This window comes from Mytilus edulis, chromosome 9 (genome assembly GCF_963676685.1).
Source record: "Mytilus edulis chromosome 9, xbMytEdul2.2, whole genome shotgun sequence".
In the NCBI taxonomy this organism is placed as follows: domain Eukaryota; kingdom Metazoa; phylum Mollusca; class Bivalvia; order Mytilida; family Mytilidae; genus Mytilus; species Mytilus edulis.
Window position 1 is genome coordinate 65884567 of NC_092352.1, and position 18922 is coordinate 65903488.

The following is an 18922-nucleotide window of genomic DNA, read 5'->3' on the forward strand; positions in this document are numbered from 1 at the left end:
AACGCCATTTTACGATCTTTCAAGAACCATAACTCCTGAACGGTAAAAGTCAAAATCGTCATTATTAAACTTGACCTCTATTTTGTCATCAGTAACAACATATAAAAATTTCAAAAGCTTTGGTTGAATGGTTCTTGAGAAAATGCACGGACACGACTGGAAACGCCATTTTTCAATCTTTCAAGAACCATAACTCCTGAACGGTAAAAGTCAAAATTGTCATTATTGAACTTGACCTCCATTTTGTCATCAGTAACAACATATTAAAATTTGGGAAGCATTGGTAGAACAGTTCATGCGTAAATGCACGGACACAAATGGAAACTTCATTTTTCAATCTTTCAAGAACCATAACTCCTGAAGGGTAAAAGTCAAAATCGCCATTATTGAACTTGACCTTCATTTAGTTGTCAGTAACAACATATTAAAATTTTGAAAGCTTTGGTTGAACGGTTCCTGAGTTAATGCACGGACACGACTGGAAACTCCATTTTTCAATCTTTCAAGAACCATAACTCCTGAAGGGTAAAAGTCAAAATCGTCATTATTGAACATGACCTTTATTTAGTTCTCAGTAACAACATATTGAAATTTTAAAAGCTTTGGTTGAACAGTTCCGGAGTTAATGCACGGACACGACTGGAAACACCATTTTTCAATCTTTCAAGAACCATAACTCCTGAACGGTAAAAGTCAAACTCGCCATTATTGAACTTGACCTTCATTTAGTTGTCAGTAACAACATATTAAAATTTTAAAAGCTTTGGTTGAACGGTTCATGAGTTAATGCACTGACAACATTTGATTGCCGCCCGCCCGCCTGACTGCCTGCCTGCCCGCCCGCCGTACATACCCAAATCAATAACCGACATTTTTGTCACAAAAATCCGGTTAATGAATTCAACTATGACAACCAAAATAGTTTAAAATTAATTAAACAATGACAACCAAAATAGTTTAAAATGAATTCAACCATGAAAACCAAAATCATTTCAAGAATGAATTCAATGATGACAACCAAGCTAGTTTTTTAGAATGGTTTCAACCATGAAAACCAAAATGTTTAAAGAAATAATTCAACCATTACAACCAAACTAGTTTTTTTAGATTGGTTTCAACCATGACAGAAACAAAATATTTTACAATGTATCAAACCATGACGGATCCAAAATCCAGCATCAACACTTCAACTTTTGTTGAGACTTTCACGGAAGACATATGTGCTATATTAGTACTAATGAATTGTTTAAGAAAAGGTGTAAATGCACCTAATCAGAGACAAAAACAATTATGTGTACTTAAACCAACACTGAATGCTATTTCTGCATTAGGTTTTTTAGCTGTTTAAATTGATTTTTAAGATCACTGGACTAGTATTAATGAGGTACATCTAACTGATTAAAATCATCACATTTTTTATTCTAAGTATAGATCCACAATCCTCTTGCCAACCGTCACTGATTTATAGCTGATTTTTACAAAACAAAAACCACCTTCTATTTTCTAAGTAAATAATCATCTGTTAAATGTTACACAACATGAGTAATAAGAAGCTGTTTATAATTATTTTACGACTTTTCAGTTACAACTTGATGGGAAAAGAATGAGAGTTATCTCTGGTGAAACAGATGACTTACTGTTTATTACCACATTTTCACAGCCATGAAATTGACAATTGTACCCTCAATATGTTGGGGATATCAACATGAAATAGTTGAAATGCACAAAATGCAGAAATACAATAGCTTTTATAATCTAAATAGACTCCTTGTCACATAGATCCCATCTTTTAAAGTCAGTACTCCAAACACTTAATTTTAATACAACATGTTGCCACTTTTCATGGTAAAATGATTTCAGATCTGATAATGATTATCAAAACAGTTTTCAGTATGATATTTATGATTTGAACATAGTTGAAAGCGTTATTAGGGAAAAGTGTATTCTGATGTACTGTGGATTAACTTTTATCTCTTGTACCAATTTTCTTGGATTTCATGGGTATCTATTATGGTTCATCTGAACTTTAAAGTCATAAGAAACCTCAAATTAAAAAAAATAATGCATATGTTTTTTTTTATAACTCAATGGATTTTTTTCATTATTAAACTTATGTACATACATGTATAATTTTTTCTGAAGAAATTCTTTAATTTGTTCATATTTAGAAGAAGTTTACTTTCTTTTAATTGCTTTTAGGAAGCAATTCCCCAACATATTTTCTGTATGCAAAGTGACCTCAGTGTGACCCATCTCGTAAAAATCCAGTGATCTCAATACACATGGATGCACTTAAAATAAACTATTATCTGATTGTACATGTTAAACACATGCTCAATATCCATGCTTTTTTGTTGATTGTTGACAAACAGGTGACAATCGTTAAACTTCGGCTTCAAAACACGAACTTTAATTACCTGCCATATTTTCACAACAACACTGACGGATTGAAAAAAAAATTGACGATTATACAAAATTTATGCGAAAAAATGATAAAATCGTGCACAGAAGACTAAGTTTATGATGTTTGTATGCAATGGTTCAAGAATTGGAATAACATTATTTTTCACCGGTCACTTGTTTCATATGACTTTAATAACAAAGGATGGGAAAGTTGCTTTTTCCTCAACAATATAAACCACAGACACTGGACTTTACTTAATTATGATATGCCGAGTAGATGGGCTTTCTTATAACTATACCATTATGCTAAGATTAGATTCTTAAACAGGATATCCTTTTTCTTGATTTTGTTATTTTTTCACTTAACAATGGATGAAGTTTTGTGTTTGCAATCTGTGAATTTTGAAGTGATGGATAAAGTACATCTATACTAGTTTTTGAGATCATCTTTTAAACTATTGGAAGTACACCATGGCAAAGCTTCTATGGATTGAGATATATCTAAACCACCTTGTAATGTGATACAGCCTTTGCAACACTTATCCATCAATTTCAAAACATTTGGTCTGTTTAAAACATGTATGTAGAATAACAGCACTTAGCTCATTATCACAGACCTTCCATCAACTGTCAAGAAGAAGGACAACAATTAAAATGGCAGATTTTATTTTTAAATACTTTCCCCCCTGTTTTAAAGATTGATCTCACGTGCATTCCTTACATTATACTGATGATCCTCAAACTCCAACAAGCTTTCACAAGTAAGTTTGTTTGTCATCTTGGCCCCAGACATGCTTTGTTATACACTGGAAAATTACCCCCTAATCTTGATTTGATGGTTTGGTCTTGTTATAATTAAACAATTTAATATCTTGAACTTGAACAAATACAAATGTACTGTAATTTTAGTAGTACTTACCCTAATTTGAGCCCTAGCAGTTTCTACTCCTGCAGGTTGTCCAGCAATTGATACCTAAAAGGAGAAATTGTTACTTTTTCACATGACTCAAAGCTGCAGATAAGCTACCATTTACACATACATATAATAAGGAAAGGCAATGTTTGTTTAAGACTGCATCTCATGTTCATCTCATGGTGTTCTTTTTGATTTTAATCTTTGGGTACTTTCTCATTGATGCATGCCCCACATCTTCTTTATTCTTACCACGTTTTATATCATTATCAAGGACATTTCATTAATTTCCTGTACTCATAAATTAACAAAAATCTATACACATAAATGTACTAGGTGATAATTAGATGTCTTTTGTGCTTAACATGTATTGTTGGGTAGTTAACTCATCATCAGCTTCTACACATCTCCTATCATAAGATTCACAGATTTACTACTTATCATGTGCATAAAAAGCTTTATACATATACCTGCATGTGAACTTTATTAAGAATTATAGGGTTGACAGACCTAAAAAAAAAGTTGTAAGGGTGGTGTCCAGAATATAAAGTAACGAGTACCTTTAAAAGCTCTTTACCATAACAACAAAACAATATTAAAGTTAGAATATTAGATTTATGTTTTGGAACATTGTTTCCAGACAGATTGGAGTCTGGGAAGTGGATACATACAATCACCATGTACCTGATTATTTTTTTCTTGAACATGATTGCCCCGATTGGAGTCTGGGTAGTGGATACCTACAATCACTTTGTACCTGATTACTTTTTTCTTGAACATGATTGCCCTGATTGGAGTCTGGGAAGTGGATACCTACAATCACTATGTACCTGATTACTTTTTTCTTGAACATGATTGCCCCGATTGGAGTCTGGGAAGTGGATACCTACAATCACCATGTACCTGATTATTTTTTTCTTGAACATGATTGCCCCAATTGGAGTCTGGGTAGTGGATACCTACAATCACTATGTACCTGATTACTTTTTTCTTGAACATGATTGCCCTGATTGGAGTCTGGGAAGTGGATACCTACAATCACCATGTACCTGATTATTTTTTTCTTGAACATGATTGCCCCAATTGGAGTCTGGGTAGTGGATACCTACAATCACTATGTACCTGATTACTTTTTTCTTGAACATGATTGCCCTGATTGGAGTCTGGGAAGTGGATACCTACAATCACCATGTACCTGATTATTTTTTTCTTGAACATGATTGCCCCAATTGGAGTCTGGGTAGTGGATACCTACAATCACTATGTACCTGATTACTTTTTTCTTGAACATGATTGCCCCGATTGGAGTCTGGGAAGTGGATACCTACAATCACCATGTACCTGATTATTTTTTTCTTGAACATGATTGCCCCAATTGGAGTCTGGGTAGTGGATACCTACAATCACTATGTACCTGATTACTTTTTTCTTGAACATGATTGCCCTGATTGGAGTCTAGGTAGTGGATACCTATAATCACCATGTACTTGATTACTTTTTTCTTGAACATGATTGCCCTGATTGGAGTCAGGGAAGTGGATGTCTACAATCACTATGTACCTGATTACTTTTTTCTTGAACATGATTGCCCCGATTGGAGTCTGGGAAGTGGATATGACATCCTGTTTCCTGCATTACCCGTTTTATGTTGTTACCTCCCTTGCCAATCACATGGGAGTGGTCTGTATGGGACACATCCATTTTCAAAGTAACTCTATTACTCTGAAAAAAAATTACCATATCTATGATATCGGGCCAATATTCAAGTCATAATTGGAAACAAATATGAATAATGATAAATACATTTTAACTTTATTTCTCTAGGGAGAATTGTTTAATGACAAGTTTAGAATACAAACAGAATTTAATATTATGATCATAATGAATACAAGGCATGCACAGAATTTTTAAATTTCCATTCACTAGAATAATCATTGCTCAATTAATATTGAGAATGTGGGTTAACGGTTCTGAATCATGTAAGAGTACCCTAAGAACAATTGTTTGACATTTAAAACAAACAGGAGCTTTTCAGAAAACAAAATATTCACAATTGTCTTGATGGAGGCTAAGAAAATGTCTATGAAAAAAATAATATTGGATGAATTAGGCAAAATATATAAACAAATCAAAAACTAACGAAAAAGCAATTGTGAAGAATTTTAAAATCTTTTCGATTCATCTTATCCAGTTATACTATGTAATTTTCGATATTGTTCATAATAATAATTGGTTTTATAGGAAAGAAGATACAATCTTGATCTACAGCTTACAAATGACCTTGATTGGAACTTTACTTATATATATCAATGCTGTTCAGGAAGATTTCAGTGATAACTTTAAATTTTGTCGCCACAATATTTTCATGCGGTCATAAAATTCAAAACACAAGGTCTTCTCAGTTAATCTACAATTAACTATGAATCAATAATTGAACTGCCTTCCACATGTTTAATCAATTTAAATACTGAACCGTATAAACTTAAAACTTCAAATGAAAAATAAATTACATAATTTTTTAACACTTAAAATGTAAATGAAAAATTCTCACAAAATTTCTTCATGTTTGAAGGTTATAATCATGCATTACAACTCAATTACTTTTTTCTCAATATGAAATGGTATTTGAATTGCATAAACAGATTTCAAAAGATTCTTGTCATTTAATTATCAGTGACAATATTTTCCTATGTAGCATAAAACCAATGTTTGTGTTTTTTTGGTTATAATGTTATTACAACATTTTTCGGTCAATCGGAATCAAAAAAAAATTATCCATTAAAACTAATATATATACAAATAAATATCTTAAAAGGACATGATTTCACTGTTTTATATAACTATGATCAATCATTGCAGTCTTTTTTCCATGTCAAATGTAAGGTTTTTTTTTTTTTTTTAATTCTAGCATGAGCATTGGCTGTAATTAATGTTTGAAGATGTTTTGCCCATGACAAAGGTAATTGATAGAGGTTGAAAACTAAACTTAGAAGTTCAAAGGAGTGAGTCTAAACTGCTCGTGTGCTTTAAGTACAACGATTCTCAAAATAACCAAAGGATCATTCAGGTCAATTGTTTTTTGATTTGAGAAAAGTTTCAAAGGAGAAGTTTTTTCCTATTTATTTCCCATGTGGTCCTGCAAAGAAAAAGTTATATTTATACAATCCTATTAGCCATTGCTAGATAAAAACAAGAGTGCACACACTTAAATATCATGCCTTCTTTACTAACCATTGATTTCATGTTGATAGTCTTTAATAAAAAAACTTTACTACAAGTATCACCTTAACATTTATGATCCCAGAAAATGAGGTCAAGGTCAGATAAACCAATTGAGAAATACATGTACACCTTACAATCATTCAATACAGCAAATTTAGTTTACCTATTGCTGATAATTTCTAAGAAACAGACATTACCAATAAAAAAAAACAAAAAACAATCGACCAATGAACCATGAAAAGAGGTCAAAGTCAAATGAACTATGCAAGACAGACATGTACACTTTACAATCAATCTGCGCATTACATATAGTTGATCAATTATTGCTTATAGTATCTAAGAAACAAACTAACCATTTCGAGGGCCTTTATAGCTGACTATGCATGATGGGTTTTGCTCATTGTTGAAGGCCATACAGTGACCTATAATTGTTAATTTCTGTGTCATTTGGTCTCTTGGGTGAGTTGTCTCATTGGCAATCATACCACATCTTCTTTTTTATATTAACCATGAAAACTGAACATTGACCAATGAACCATATAAAATGAGGCCAAGGTCAGATGTTATCTGCCAGATAGACATATACACCTTACAATTTTTCCTTACAACAAACATAGTTGACCTATTGCTTATACTGCATATAAATGTAGAGAAATTTACTAAGGTTGTTTAAATGCTTAACTATGAATTCTCTCAGTGTCTATATTCATATCATCCCTACTACTTTAAGTTTATTTGTGAGATTTTTCATTTATTTAAATGATTTGTTACTATAAAAAAATCTCTTGGGTTCAATAGCACTATAAGATTCACTCATCTATGGGAAGATCTTGACATAATAAGAACACATATATTTGCAAGGTTAGTTGTAAGACAAATTTAACTCTAAATTGAACTAAATATCTTAACTTTTCATCACAAGAGAGATTTGTTACACGATTATAACATTTTACATGCATGTTTAATTTATAAAAGTGTAAACACTCTCAAAATGTAGAGTTTAATCATATGTCCTTTCAGCAACTGTTGAAATTTAGATTTAAAGATATATGGTACTTTAGGCCAATCTATGCAAGCATTTCTCTTTCTTTTGACAGATTTTTTTTTCTCACTTAATACATATATTACATAAAAGAGAAGTAACGATATTTCATTACACTTTAAAAATCTGTGTGGTTAAGCATAGAGTAACATCTCTTAAACAATCATGCAAATTCCTGTCTATCCTTTTGAATAGTTAACATAATGTGTTGTTTCAAGTTAAGAAAAATATAGCAATAACATAAGTTTGTGATTTACTGTTCCCTACATACGATTCCTTAAATAGCTGATCCTAGCCACAACTAAGGGGACTTATAACATCCATGACTACCAATTAGGGTCTTGCTCATGGAAACTAGTTGCCAAAAAAATGAGACCTAATAAAAGAGATATTCACATATGAACAGTTTAAACTCCAAAACGAAATACTGTACTGCTCAAATGTAAAATGAAGTTGATTTAATTAAAGAATACACCTCTCCAAGAGAACCATTGTTATAAATGAAATCTGAGCATCAAACTTACTTTAGTGTCCAATATGGACATAATATGTTCTTTGGCAGATTTGACATCCTCAGGATAACCAACCACTTTAATGTGAGGATCTACAAAAGAAAAACATACACAATAAAGTCATCTTTATGTAAACTTTTTAGCAATGCACACTGAGGGATACTCTAACATTCTGAGTTTTACTCTGCTCTCTTGTTCTTTAAAAGCATTTCTAATGAAGAAAGAGAGAAAAAGATTTTTTAAACCTTGTGTACTTGGCAAAATTTGTACTTTCAACTAAATTTCTCAGATCTAATCTAAATAGCTGTGTTCAAGGCATATTTAAATTCTAATAGGACCATTAAAAGTCTACTCATTACTGGAATTACTGGTAACGTATGAATATAGTAATTTGAGAGAGATTTGGAAAAGCTGAGAAAAAAATTTGAAGAGGTGAGTGCATTAAAGTTTTCAACATCTGCATCATGACTACCATCTCACAAAGTAAAGTTTTGTTTCATCATACATGACATATGTGTTTGCACCTTAAAACTTCATCACTTCTTGTAACAAAAGTTTTGTAACTGTTATCACCAACTGCAGTTTTTAGAGAGATTTTCAATCTGGACAGAACACCAATTATGTCATGTACATCAGCGTTCAAATTATATTCTATCTTTTAAATGTAACTTGTGAGATAAAATGTAGAGCTGAAAAGTTTCACCAACACAGCATTCACAGATCTTTTACATGTAACTTGTGAGATAAAATATAAAGCTGAAAAGTTTCACAAACACAGCATTCACAGGATGTCATTATAATTTATCACTGAGCTTCAAACAAACAGCAAAATTATCATTTATTTAATAAAATAATACATGTTGTATAAAAATGCCTGTAAGATAGGAAGTACCAGGGAGATACCCATAGAGAACTCCACTAGAGCTAGTTATAGATGCCTTTGTGTGTGGTATAATTGACAAATTTTGACTGAGATAAGGAATAAGTACCTACTTCTCCTAATCATAACTAGCAAATAATACTAACTGTCAATTTGTTGAATGAATGATTACTTTTTGATGACAGCGTATCATTACTTATTGAAAAAGCAATTTAAATCATTCCATACTGATACAAATTCAAAACATTCAAAATGACATATTTTATTTAATAGGAAAGTAATATAGAACTTGAGGCAAATAACTACCTGGGATACATAATTGTCATTCAAACAGCAAGTTTCTTAATGATTCAAACCCCTAGTTAATTATATTTGCTACTCCCCAACAAAACTTATAAATAGTAAACCCTACTGCGCAATAGAAAATAAAAATGCCAGACCCGAAACAAAACAATGAAATATATAAAGAAATGTTCATTTTACCCATTCCAATTTTCTCAATTTCACAATCTTTTTTAAATTGAAAGAATGAGTTGGTAAAATATTTACTAGCTCTTAATTAAATCCTATTTACAAGGTCAGAATCAAGCATATCAAGTGTTGTCAGCAAATATGAACAGGACAACCAAAGCCACCAGACAATACAAAGCTTAATTATCTACTGGTAAGCTGCTTTATTCATTAAAGGTTTCAATCCTAACCACACTAACTGAGAAACATTTACCTGTCTGATGCCAGATAAGTTTTTTAATGCCAAATTTCAAAGGTTTAGCCTCTGTATCTTAATTCCAAGATAAGTGATTTACAGAGTTGAGATTTCCTGAGATTAAAGGCCATAAAACATATTTTTATGTGTAATTAACATCCCTTATATCTAAGGAAAACTATCTACATGTATCTCATGAAGAAATAAACACTGCAGTGTCAATTACCACATGAAATACATTTACCATCCAGACAAAAATGTATTTCTTCCATTATTTGTGAAGTATACTTTTTTTTCAGAAAAAAACTTTTGTAAAGTAAGGGAGAATATTTCAATATTATTGAGCTTAGTGTATATTTAAAATTAGAGGAACCATATAATTTAAATTTTCAATCCTGATTCTAATAAATGGAAGAAGAACATTAATCCATCCTTGTAACATAAACTAAGCCATGATTTAAACATTGATTTATTTCTAATGCCACTTTTAAGCATCGCTTTTTGGGCTATTTTGTGGCAGCCAGAGTGCCAGGACAAAACCACCAACCTTCCATAGGAAAACTGACAAAATATCCTAGTCAATTAAGATTGGAGTCAATTGCACCTGCACCAGTGAGCTTTGAACCAACAACCTCAGTGCAGACTGGCTAGTGATTACAGTAGTAACTAGATATCATTGAGATGGGAGCCATCTCTGTGGGCCCCGCTGTCAATAACGTGGGGTAAATAAGTTGTATGGATAATCTGATATGAAGCATTATTTGAAGTTATTACATAGTCTCATGTGTGATTTTGATCTAAGATTTTAAGTTAAAACTGATAAATATTCTCATCTTACTTTCATAGTATAATAGTGATATGACTGCATGATGTGAACTCATTGTTTACTACTCTAAGGTGACTTCTGGATATATGGATTGATGTTTGAACAATATGTTTAAAGGTGCTGCCCAATTGATATTTGTCACATATTTTTAGAATTATGCCTTCAATATATTATGACCCACCAAGTATAAAGTATGAAATATTAATGGTTCTCGAGAGGTAGAGCGGACACAATTTGTTAAGAACAACGAACGGATGGACAGACCGACAGACTGATCTTAGACCTAGGATGCATACATTATGACACATTCTCTTGTGTTGGTTAATATATATGTTAAGTTAAAAATGTTTGTCAGGTATAAAGTATGAAATAATAACAGCTGTCCTCTCAAAATATAATGTGGATCAAATTTGTTAGCGATGGACAGACCAACAGACAGACAGACCTTTGACCTAGGAAGTGGTACATACATCATGACACACCCTCTGGTGTTGGTTAAAATGGATGTCAAGTATAATATTTGAAATCATAACGGTTCTCAAGATATAGAGCGGACACAATCTTCACCACAGGACACAGGGTTGTCAACTGAAACCAAAGTTTTTTTGACGTTGACCTTTGACCTAGGAAGTTGTACATACATCATGACACGCCCTCTGGTGGTGGTTAAAATGTATGACAAGTATATACTTTGAAATCATAACGATTATCTAGATATGGAGCGGACACGATCTTCACCACAGGACACAGGATTGTCAACTCGAAACCAAAGTTTTTGACCTTGACCTTTGACCTAGGAAGTTGTACATACATCATGACACACCCTCTGGTGGTTGTTAAAATGGATGTCAAGTATAAACTTTGAAATCATAATGGTTATCTAGATATGGAGCGGACACGATCTTCACCACAGGACACGGGGTTGTCAACTGAAACCAAAGTTTTTGACCTTGACCTTTGACCTAGGAAGTTGTACATACAACATGACACACCCTCTGGTGTTGGTTAATAATCATGTTAAGTATTAAGTATGAAATCATAACGGTTCTCTAGATATGGAGCGGACACGAAAGTGTTACAGACGGACAGACGGACGGACAGACGGACGGACGGACAGACTGATCACTATAGGGCGACCCGCCGTCGGCGGGGCCCTAACTACTCGACCACCAAGGCCCATTATGAGATAAAGAAAGCAGCAAACTGAGGACAATACCTATAAATATGTAATGATTTCTAGAACTTGAGTTAGAGAGAAAACATCTACCAGGTCTGCAGTATTTGCATGCAATTATCATTGTATCCAACATATATCAGAATTATGAACTTCATCATATAAGAACCCCCTTTAACCCCATGGCCAATACATGCACCTCAAAAATAGTTAAAAATTATCCATGTCAAAATATTTAGAGTTTTTAGCAGTGTAATTATTGTGAGTTGGTCTGTATCATATCTTACTGACAGTTGAGTTGTATATAGAATAAAGTTAATTAGAACATAGAAATAATTGGCTGAATCAAAATATCAAATACTAGTAAACTGTATTTCTTGGCAGAAATAATACATATTCACTAAAATACTTCCATGCTAAGTGATATTTTTTGTATGAATGTTTATCAGACTTCAACCTCTTTACATTATTGTTTTAAAAACAAGAAAGTGTCCCCAGTACACGGATGCCCCATCCACACTATCATTTTCTATGTTCATTGGACCGAGAAAGTGGGGGAAAATCTCTAATTTGGTATTAAAATTAGAAAGATCATATCATAGGGAACATGTGTACTAAGTTTCAAGTTGATTGGACTTCAACTTCATCAAAAAGTACCTCGATCAAAAACTTTAACCAAAACTTTAACCTGAAGCGGGACAGACAGACGAAAGGACGGACGGAAGGACAGACGCACAGACAGACCAGAAAACACAATGCCCATAAATGGGGCATAAAAAAATGACTTTAGGATGAGGCTTAACTTTATATTAACCAGTACTTCTATTTGACATCACTATTCTTCATTTGTTTTACTTGTTAATATCAACAAGAGAACAGATGAAATTAGTGTATTAAGTTTGGAAATAAATGAGATGTTGTACACTTCACAAACATGTCAAATGTTAACAAAATTTCAACATTAAAATTATTGAATTTACTCCCATTCTCACCATATTTTCAGGCGAATATGAATGTTTCAACACAATAGTATGCATAATTGTATAAATATACATGTAGATTGCACAGCAGGATTGTTTATAAAATAATGTTTAAGTATTGCATTTGGTCCTGAGGATTAATTATTAATTGCTTTGCTCACAGTTTTCTTGGATTTCGTGAGTACAGGTGAACCACAATTTCAAATGTTCAATAAGTACAAAGGCTTCTATTCACTTATACAAAACAATGTAATAATAAATCCATGAAAATACAAATTTTCATTAATGCACAAAAATTTGTATGCATGAAAATAAGCATCTTCGCTAGCCAAGGGTTACGATTGACTCCTCCTAGGGAAGTGGATCGTTACCCTTGGCTAACAAAGCTGTAAAATAAGTGAATCCATAGTCATTTTCAGTTCAAGTGTTGTATTAATTTTCACCCAAGTAGCTCCTCTTATTCATGTGCATATAAATATATAACATTTACTTCTACAGTAAACATTTTTCTTCTGTGAATGAATATATATTAATATTTACTTTTCTGTTCTATGAAAATGGATATCAATAATTTATTGTCAATTGTAACAATACATCAATATATTTCTGTTATTAAAGTGTCTCAACCTATATACAATTAAATACATTTAAGCTCAACTTGGGAACCTAATATATATACAATAATAGAATTACTTAAATTTCATAAGGATTGATGTTAGTGAAATGGTACACCCTTGTTGATAACCTTAACTGGTAGTCTGGTTGTGACATTAATTTGAATTTTATACAAAAGCTTTAGAATTAAATTATTATATACTGATTCATTCTTTTTTATCTGCTTATTTCCTAAATTAAACTTTCTTTATTAAACTTATTGATAAATTGTTTTATTAAGTGATAAACATCTTAGGTTGGGAGTAAAGGAAATTTTCCAGCTTTTAATTCTCAAAGAAAAGACAATAATTAAATTTTCTAATTCAGATAAACTGCAAAAACATGTTTTTGGTTTCATAAATAACTGTAAGTTATCTTAACACTCTTCAGAAAACTAATCAGCTGATCTGACATGGAAATGCTCCTAAATATCAGTATATGATTAACACTAAACCTACAACAGTCATTTTTCATGATTCAGGTGATTTTAAAAGAAGTTGAAAAGATACATGAATTTGATGAAATAAGAGTCCTCATCATAAAGAACATGTTTAATGTATAACTTCATTTCTTAATAACTATCACCATCATATCAAATTATTTTTCTATGTAACCATAAAGCTACAAATATGTAGTAAAAAAACTAAGCCCCTATATGGTTTAACTATTTTCAGTGTTTTTACATCCACCTTTTTTTTGAGAGATCGCCTGTGAAAATTGTGGTTATTTTCAGACTTTTTTAATAAGAGCAGCCAATATAAAACCCTATCATAAATTGCATGATGCTAACAACTGTTTATTCTTGACAGTATTATTTAATAGTTGGAGGTATATCCAGCAAGGAATGGTTTCTTACACCTTTTAGTCATCATCTATATGCCTTTTTTAAGTTGTTTATCTGTATTGATTCAGAACACTAATAGCATGAATAGTAAATACATGCAAGTAGGATCATACTATGGTCTAAATAAGTAACAACAATTATTATACAAACTGTTTACAAACATTCAACATTCAATACAATTAAATGGAGTGTTCTACTGGGTTAAGTCCGCAAATATAGGTTTTATCTTTCCATTATATCATGAGGATCATTAGTCTTTATAAATAGTGAGCAGCAACAACGTAAAACTTCTTACTTATTTCTATAATTTCATTTCTGTTAAAAGTTACATAATAACCTTATATATGGTGCCTTTCTTTCTCAATATAATAAGAGGGGGTGGGGTGTCTTTCTCTCCAAATATTATCTGTATAATCCTTCATCAATAATTAAGAAAATATATATTTTGGTGGAAACAAAATTTCTCAACATACTCATTGACAAACAACTATAATGTATATACAAGGTATAAAATAACTTGAATTTATATTTTTTTTACATTCAAATAATTCCAAAATTTTGAATTCTTGTACCCAAGAGGATCCCCAGTAAAAGATGTGTATTACTAATCTAAAGGCCTGAAACTGAACAATAACAATGTCCCTTCTGAATAAATACTGCAAGGTTTCTTTTTCAAATTTTTAATCAGATATACTTGGCATTATGTATATAAATTCCTCTTCAAGTTTTAAATCTTAAATTTTCAACAATACATATATTTTTAGGTCAAGTTGACATTTCAGGTCACTGAGGTTAAATCTACAAAGAATAATTTAATATTTTTAAAATTGGAAATGTCAAACAAGTTGTTGATGTTTTCTTCTTTGTCCATTTGATTTTCTTACAACTGTGATTACAATATTCTCATGTGATCTTCATTCATACAGCTCTAAACAATTGTATTGTCAACCACATAAAATATCTACTCTGAATAACTAAATCTTAAATAACCGTCTAAAAGACCAAGCAATCAATACTTTCAAACAGTGTTATAAAAAACAGTTATGTTCTGCTTGAATGATATTCCAGCTTACCAAACAGTTAATATATCAGACTCAAATTAAATGCAAAATGTATTTTAGAATTCATCACATGGAATAAGTTCTAAAGTTACAATAGTATGTGAAGCGCCTTACAAAGTATAAAAGAAGATTAGGGATAAACATAATTTCCTTTCTACGCATTGGCATTGTCCAATGAAAACTTGTACTTCGGTCAACACATAATTAATGAATGGCTGTTATTTATTTTGAATTTATTGAACCATAAAATTAATTTTTGACTTTTCACATTGAATAATACACAACGTTAGAGTGGGCGTGTCTTCATAAAAATTGATAACATTGAAAATAAAGCTAATTCTTTAAAACCAATCAGAAGACAGTAAATACACCAAATTTATTTATTGTGTAATGGTGATAAAGTCCATGTATATACAACTTCAAAACTGAGGAGAGGAACAGATTCTCAAGATTGTACAATTGTTAGAAACCTTATGAAGAAAACTTATCAAATAACAATAATTTAGCAATGATTTAAAAGAATATAAAAATAAGCACATTAGGCATGATTGCCAATAAGACAACTCTCCATCAGAGACCAAATGATACAGCTAATGGTCACTACATGGCCGTCAACAATGAGCAAAACCATGCAACGTATAGCCAGCTATAAAAGGCACAAAAATGACTTACATGTATGTGAAACGATTCAAAAATGTATTCCAAAGGATATTTTGTTTTTATATTGAAAATATTGTTTTGGAAATATTACTAAGTTTTTGATTAAACCTAGGAAAAGGCCAGGGGGGTAACATAGTATTCAACATAAAAAATAAGCATTAGAAACATCCTAACGCATTGAACTGCATGTTGCCTAAATATATATCTTGATTTCTCATTCCAAACAGAAGCCAAAATTCTCAAGGCTAATTATGCTGCAATCTTGAAGTGTAAAGATGTCAAGATAACTGAATGTTTAATGTAAGCAAGTAAAAGCTATCAAAACTTATCAGTAACAATTGATTCTTTATTAGCTTAGTTATAAAGGGTATACTCCAAAACCCGGATGTGGTTTGCAAATTGTTCAACACTGTAGCAATTTTTTTCTTTTTTCTTGAGATCCAGATAAGGAATAACTCACTCAACTGTAGTACATATAATAAAATAGAAAATGGAGAAACAGATATTATTTGAGTTATTTTGAATAGCCACAACGTTTAAACAAAATCCATTCTGAAACGTATAAATGTATTGATGATTAATGCAGGTAAATATTAAATAACAATGTTACCTAACTTCAAAGACTATTTCCTAGCTACCAAGACTCCACACCACATGACGTAGCCAACAATATTTCACAAAAATTAACATTCATTAATGTGCCTACTGAATATGATGTAAGGGGGTGGTTTTTTTCATAGCGTTACTTTTAAAAACACTTAAAAATTAAAGAAGAAATTCAAAACATACAGTGTATTATGCTTAAAATGATTGGAGGTGCATGTGACTGAGGCATGTGATTGAAGTAATGCCAGGTTTTTATTTAAACTTGACAAGAAATTATTTATAACCTCAACACTGACTGATACAGTTATCCTTCTAGATAAAATGCTAATGATTTAAAAAAAGACATTTTCATTTTTATGCAGACTAAATTTCAGTTGAACAGAAAACAATTGACATAAAAACCAGATGCAACAAATCTAGGTACAAAGTTCGCATTTTACAGTCTGCCCCCAAAATATATATGATATGATAGTGATGTGTATTGGTTAAGTCAGGGATAAGATAACCTTCTGCAATGATGAAGACAAACAGCCGACTTATCATGAAGTGGTTCATTATAACATGCACTTGTTTAAATACCAGTGTCAGGCAGCTATGCTATTTTATGTCATTTTTTTAAAGCAATTTTACTTTCTGGTTGTGATGAAAACATGTACAACCATTGATTGATTGATGTTGTCTTAAACAAGCCCCCCACCCCCCCACCCAACCCCCGACAAAAGAAGAAAATATCCTGTTTTATAGATATTATTTTCACTACAAAACATTTCACTTTCTTCCCAATTATTCAAAAAGAAAACTTCAAAGTCTAAACTTTTAAAAGAAAAGTAAAGAAATTAAGAATTATACTTTTGGAAATATCTGATACATTTGTGAATGCCATTTGGTTAACAGATTTCATATCTCAGTGTAATGGGTTATAACTGTATGAAGTATTACATTGATATAAGATGTTTCAGTACACAAATATGACCTGCACAGAACAATGGTAATAACATAGCCTAGAACATGGCTTATTATACATAGCTTAACAGTGTTACTAAGATTAAAGCACCCATAAAAAAACATTACTAAGTTACCATTGTAAAACAAGACTTGGCTCATATTGTAGATATAAAAAAAAAGATCTTAACTAAGTGTTGTTAGCTATTTCTTTTTTAAAGTTTGTATCCTCTTTTTGAAAGAGAAATGCAAAAGAACAGCCATAGTAGTCTTCATTTGAATCATTATTTCTTACTGAAAATGCTTGAAAACCAGGTAGAAGCTGTAAGATGAAATGAATTCAATGCCTCTAAAATAGAACTTTCTTGGTCTATCAATTTGTGTTATCATTACATATGTAATTGTTAATTGCCTTTGTTTTATCAATTTTATCGTAAGTTCAACATATGATATGATAGAGTAACAATGGTACAAATAGATAGTTATATCTTTAGACTGAGCTACATGGCGTCCATGAACTATCTTTCTACACAGTACCTAACAACAACTTTTCTTGCAGTGACCTGTTATATAGCAATAAAAAGGGGACATCACCTATTGTTTGATATTTTCTTGAAAACTTTGTTGCATTGATGCCAACACTGCATAGATTTCAAATGTGTCTTTTGTGTTTAAAATTAAATGGACATGGAAAATGGACTATCTAGAATCTAAAATATGTCTGTATCTAGATTTCTTTTGTTACAAATTGACACAGTTACTTACCCTTTTTGGACTTTGCACCTATTTTTAACTTTGAAGGCCATGTAATTCTAGTATTCGATTCTTCCATGATCTGAAAATACATAATCACTTTTTATCAGAGCTTTTAAATGTTTATCAGATAATTTTTTTCAATGATTTTGCCAAAAGTTTGTTTACTGAATAACACTTTTATTGGTAGAGAAAGTAACTTCCTGAACAAGTGATTGAATAAAAGCTAGATTGCCATCAATTCTTTTTTTATCATTGTAAACAATTAAACTTATATAAGACAGAAAATTTCTGTTTAATTTGTAGTTGTATATATATGTGGAAATGTATGTATTAAAAGTTGATTAATAAAATATCATAATTTTGTGTTTGTTTATAATTTGATTTACTGTTTCTTTAAAGTGCATTCTATTTTCTGTGGCATGTTTGACTGTACAATACACAGCAATAAATTTACTAATAATATTGTACTAATATGTACATGGGGGTATTAGTCTATTTAAAGACTTCCGATACAAGTACTGAATGGCACTTAAATGTACCAACTGATAGCAGAGCTTACCGAATACTTTTAAAAGATTTGGGTTTTCAAATCTGATTTATTAATAACGAATGTCAACAAAAGGTCTAATCAATGAAATGTTCATTTAAGCCCTCTCTCTATACCATTGTACTTTGGTTTACGAGAATAAAGATATATATACTCAATGGGTATCTAATTACAGGTACAACAGAAACAATATA

General features: G+C 31.4%; 1 protein-coding gene across 1 annotated transcript in view; it reads right to left on the minus strand.

The window, feature by feature from the left end:
* LOC139488880 (protein bicaudal C homolog 1-like) overlaps positions 1-18922 on the minus strand; it is a 72115-nt gene that overhangs the window by 30305 nt on the left and 22888 nt on the right. The window contains exons 3-6 of the mRNA XM_071274832.1: positions 18191-18260; positions 8105-8184; positions 4877-5038; positions 3323-3376 (exon numbers count right to left, since the gene is read on the minus strand). Coding sequence (XP_071130933.1) covers positions 3323-3376; positions 4877-5038; positions 8105-8184; positions 18191-18260 — 366 coding nt within the window. The remainder of the gene's footprint in view (positions 1-3322; positions 3377-4876; positions 5039-8104; positions 8185-18190; positions 18261-18922) is intronic.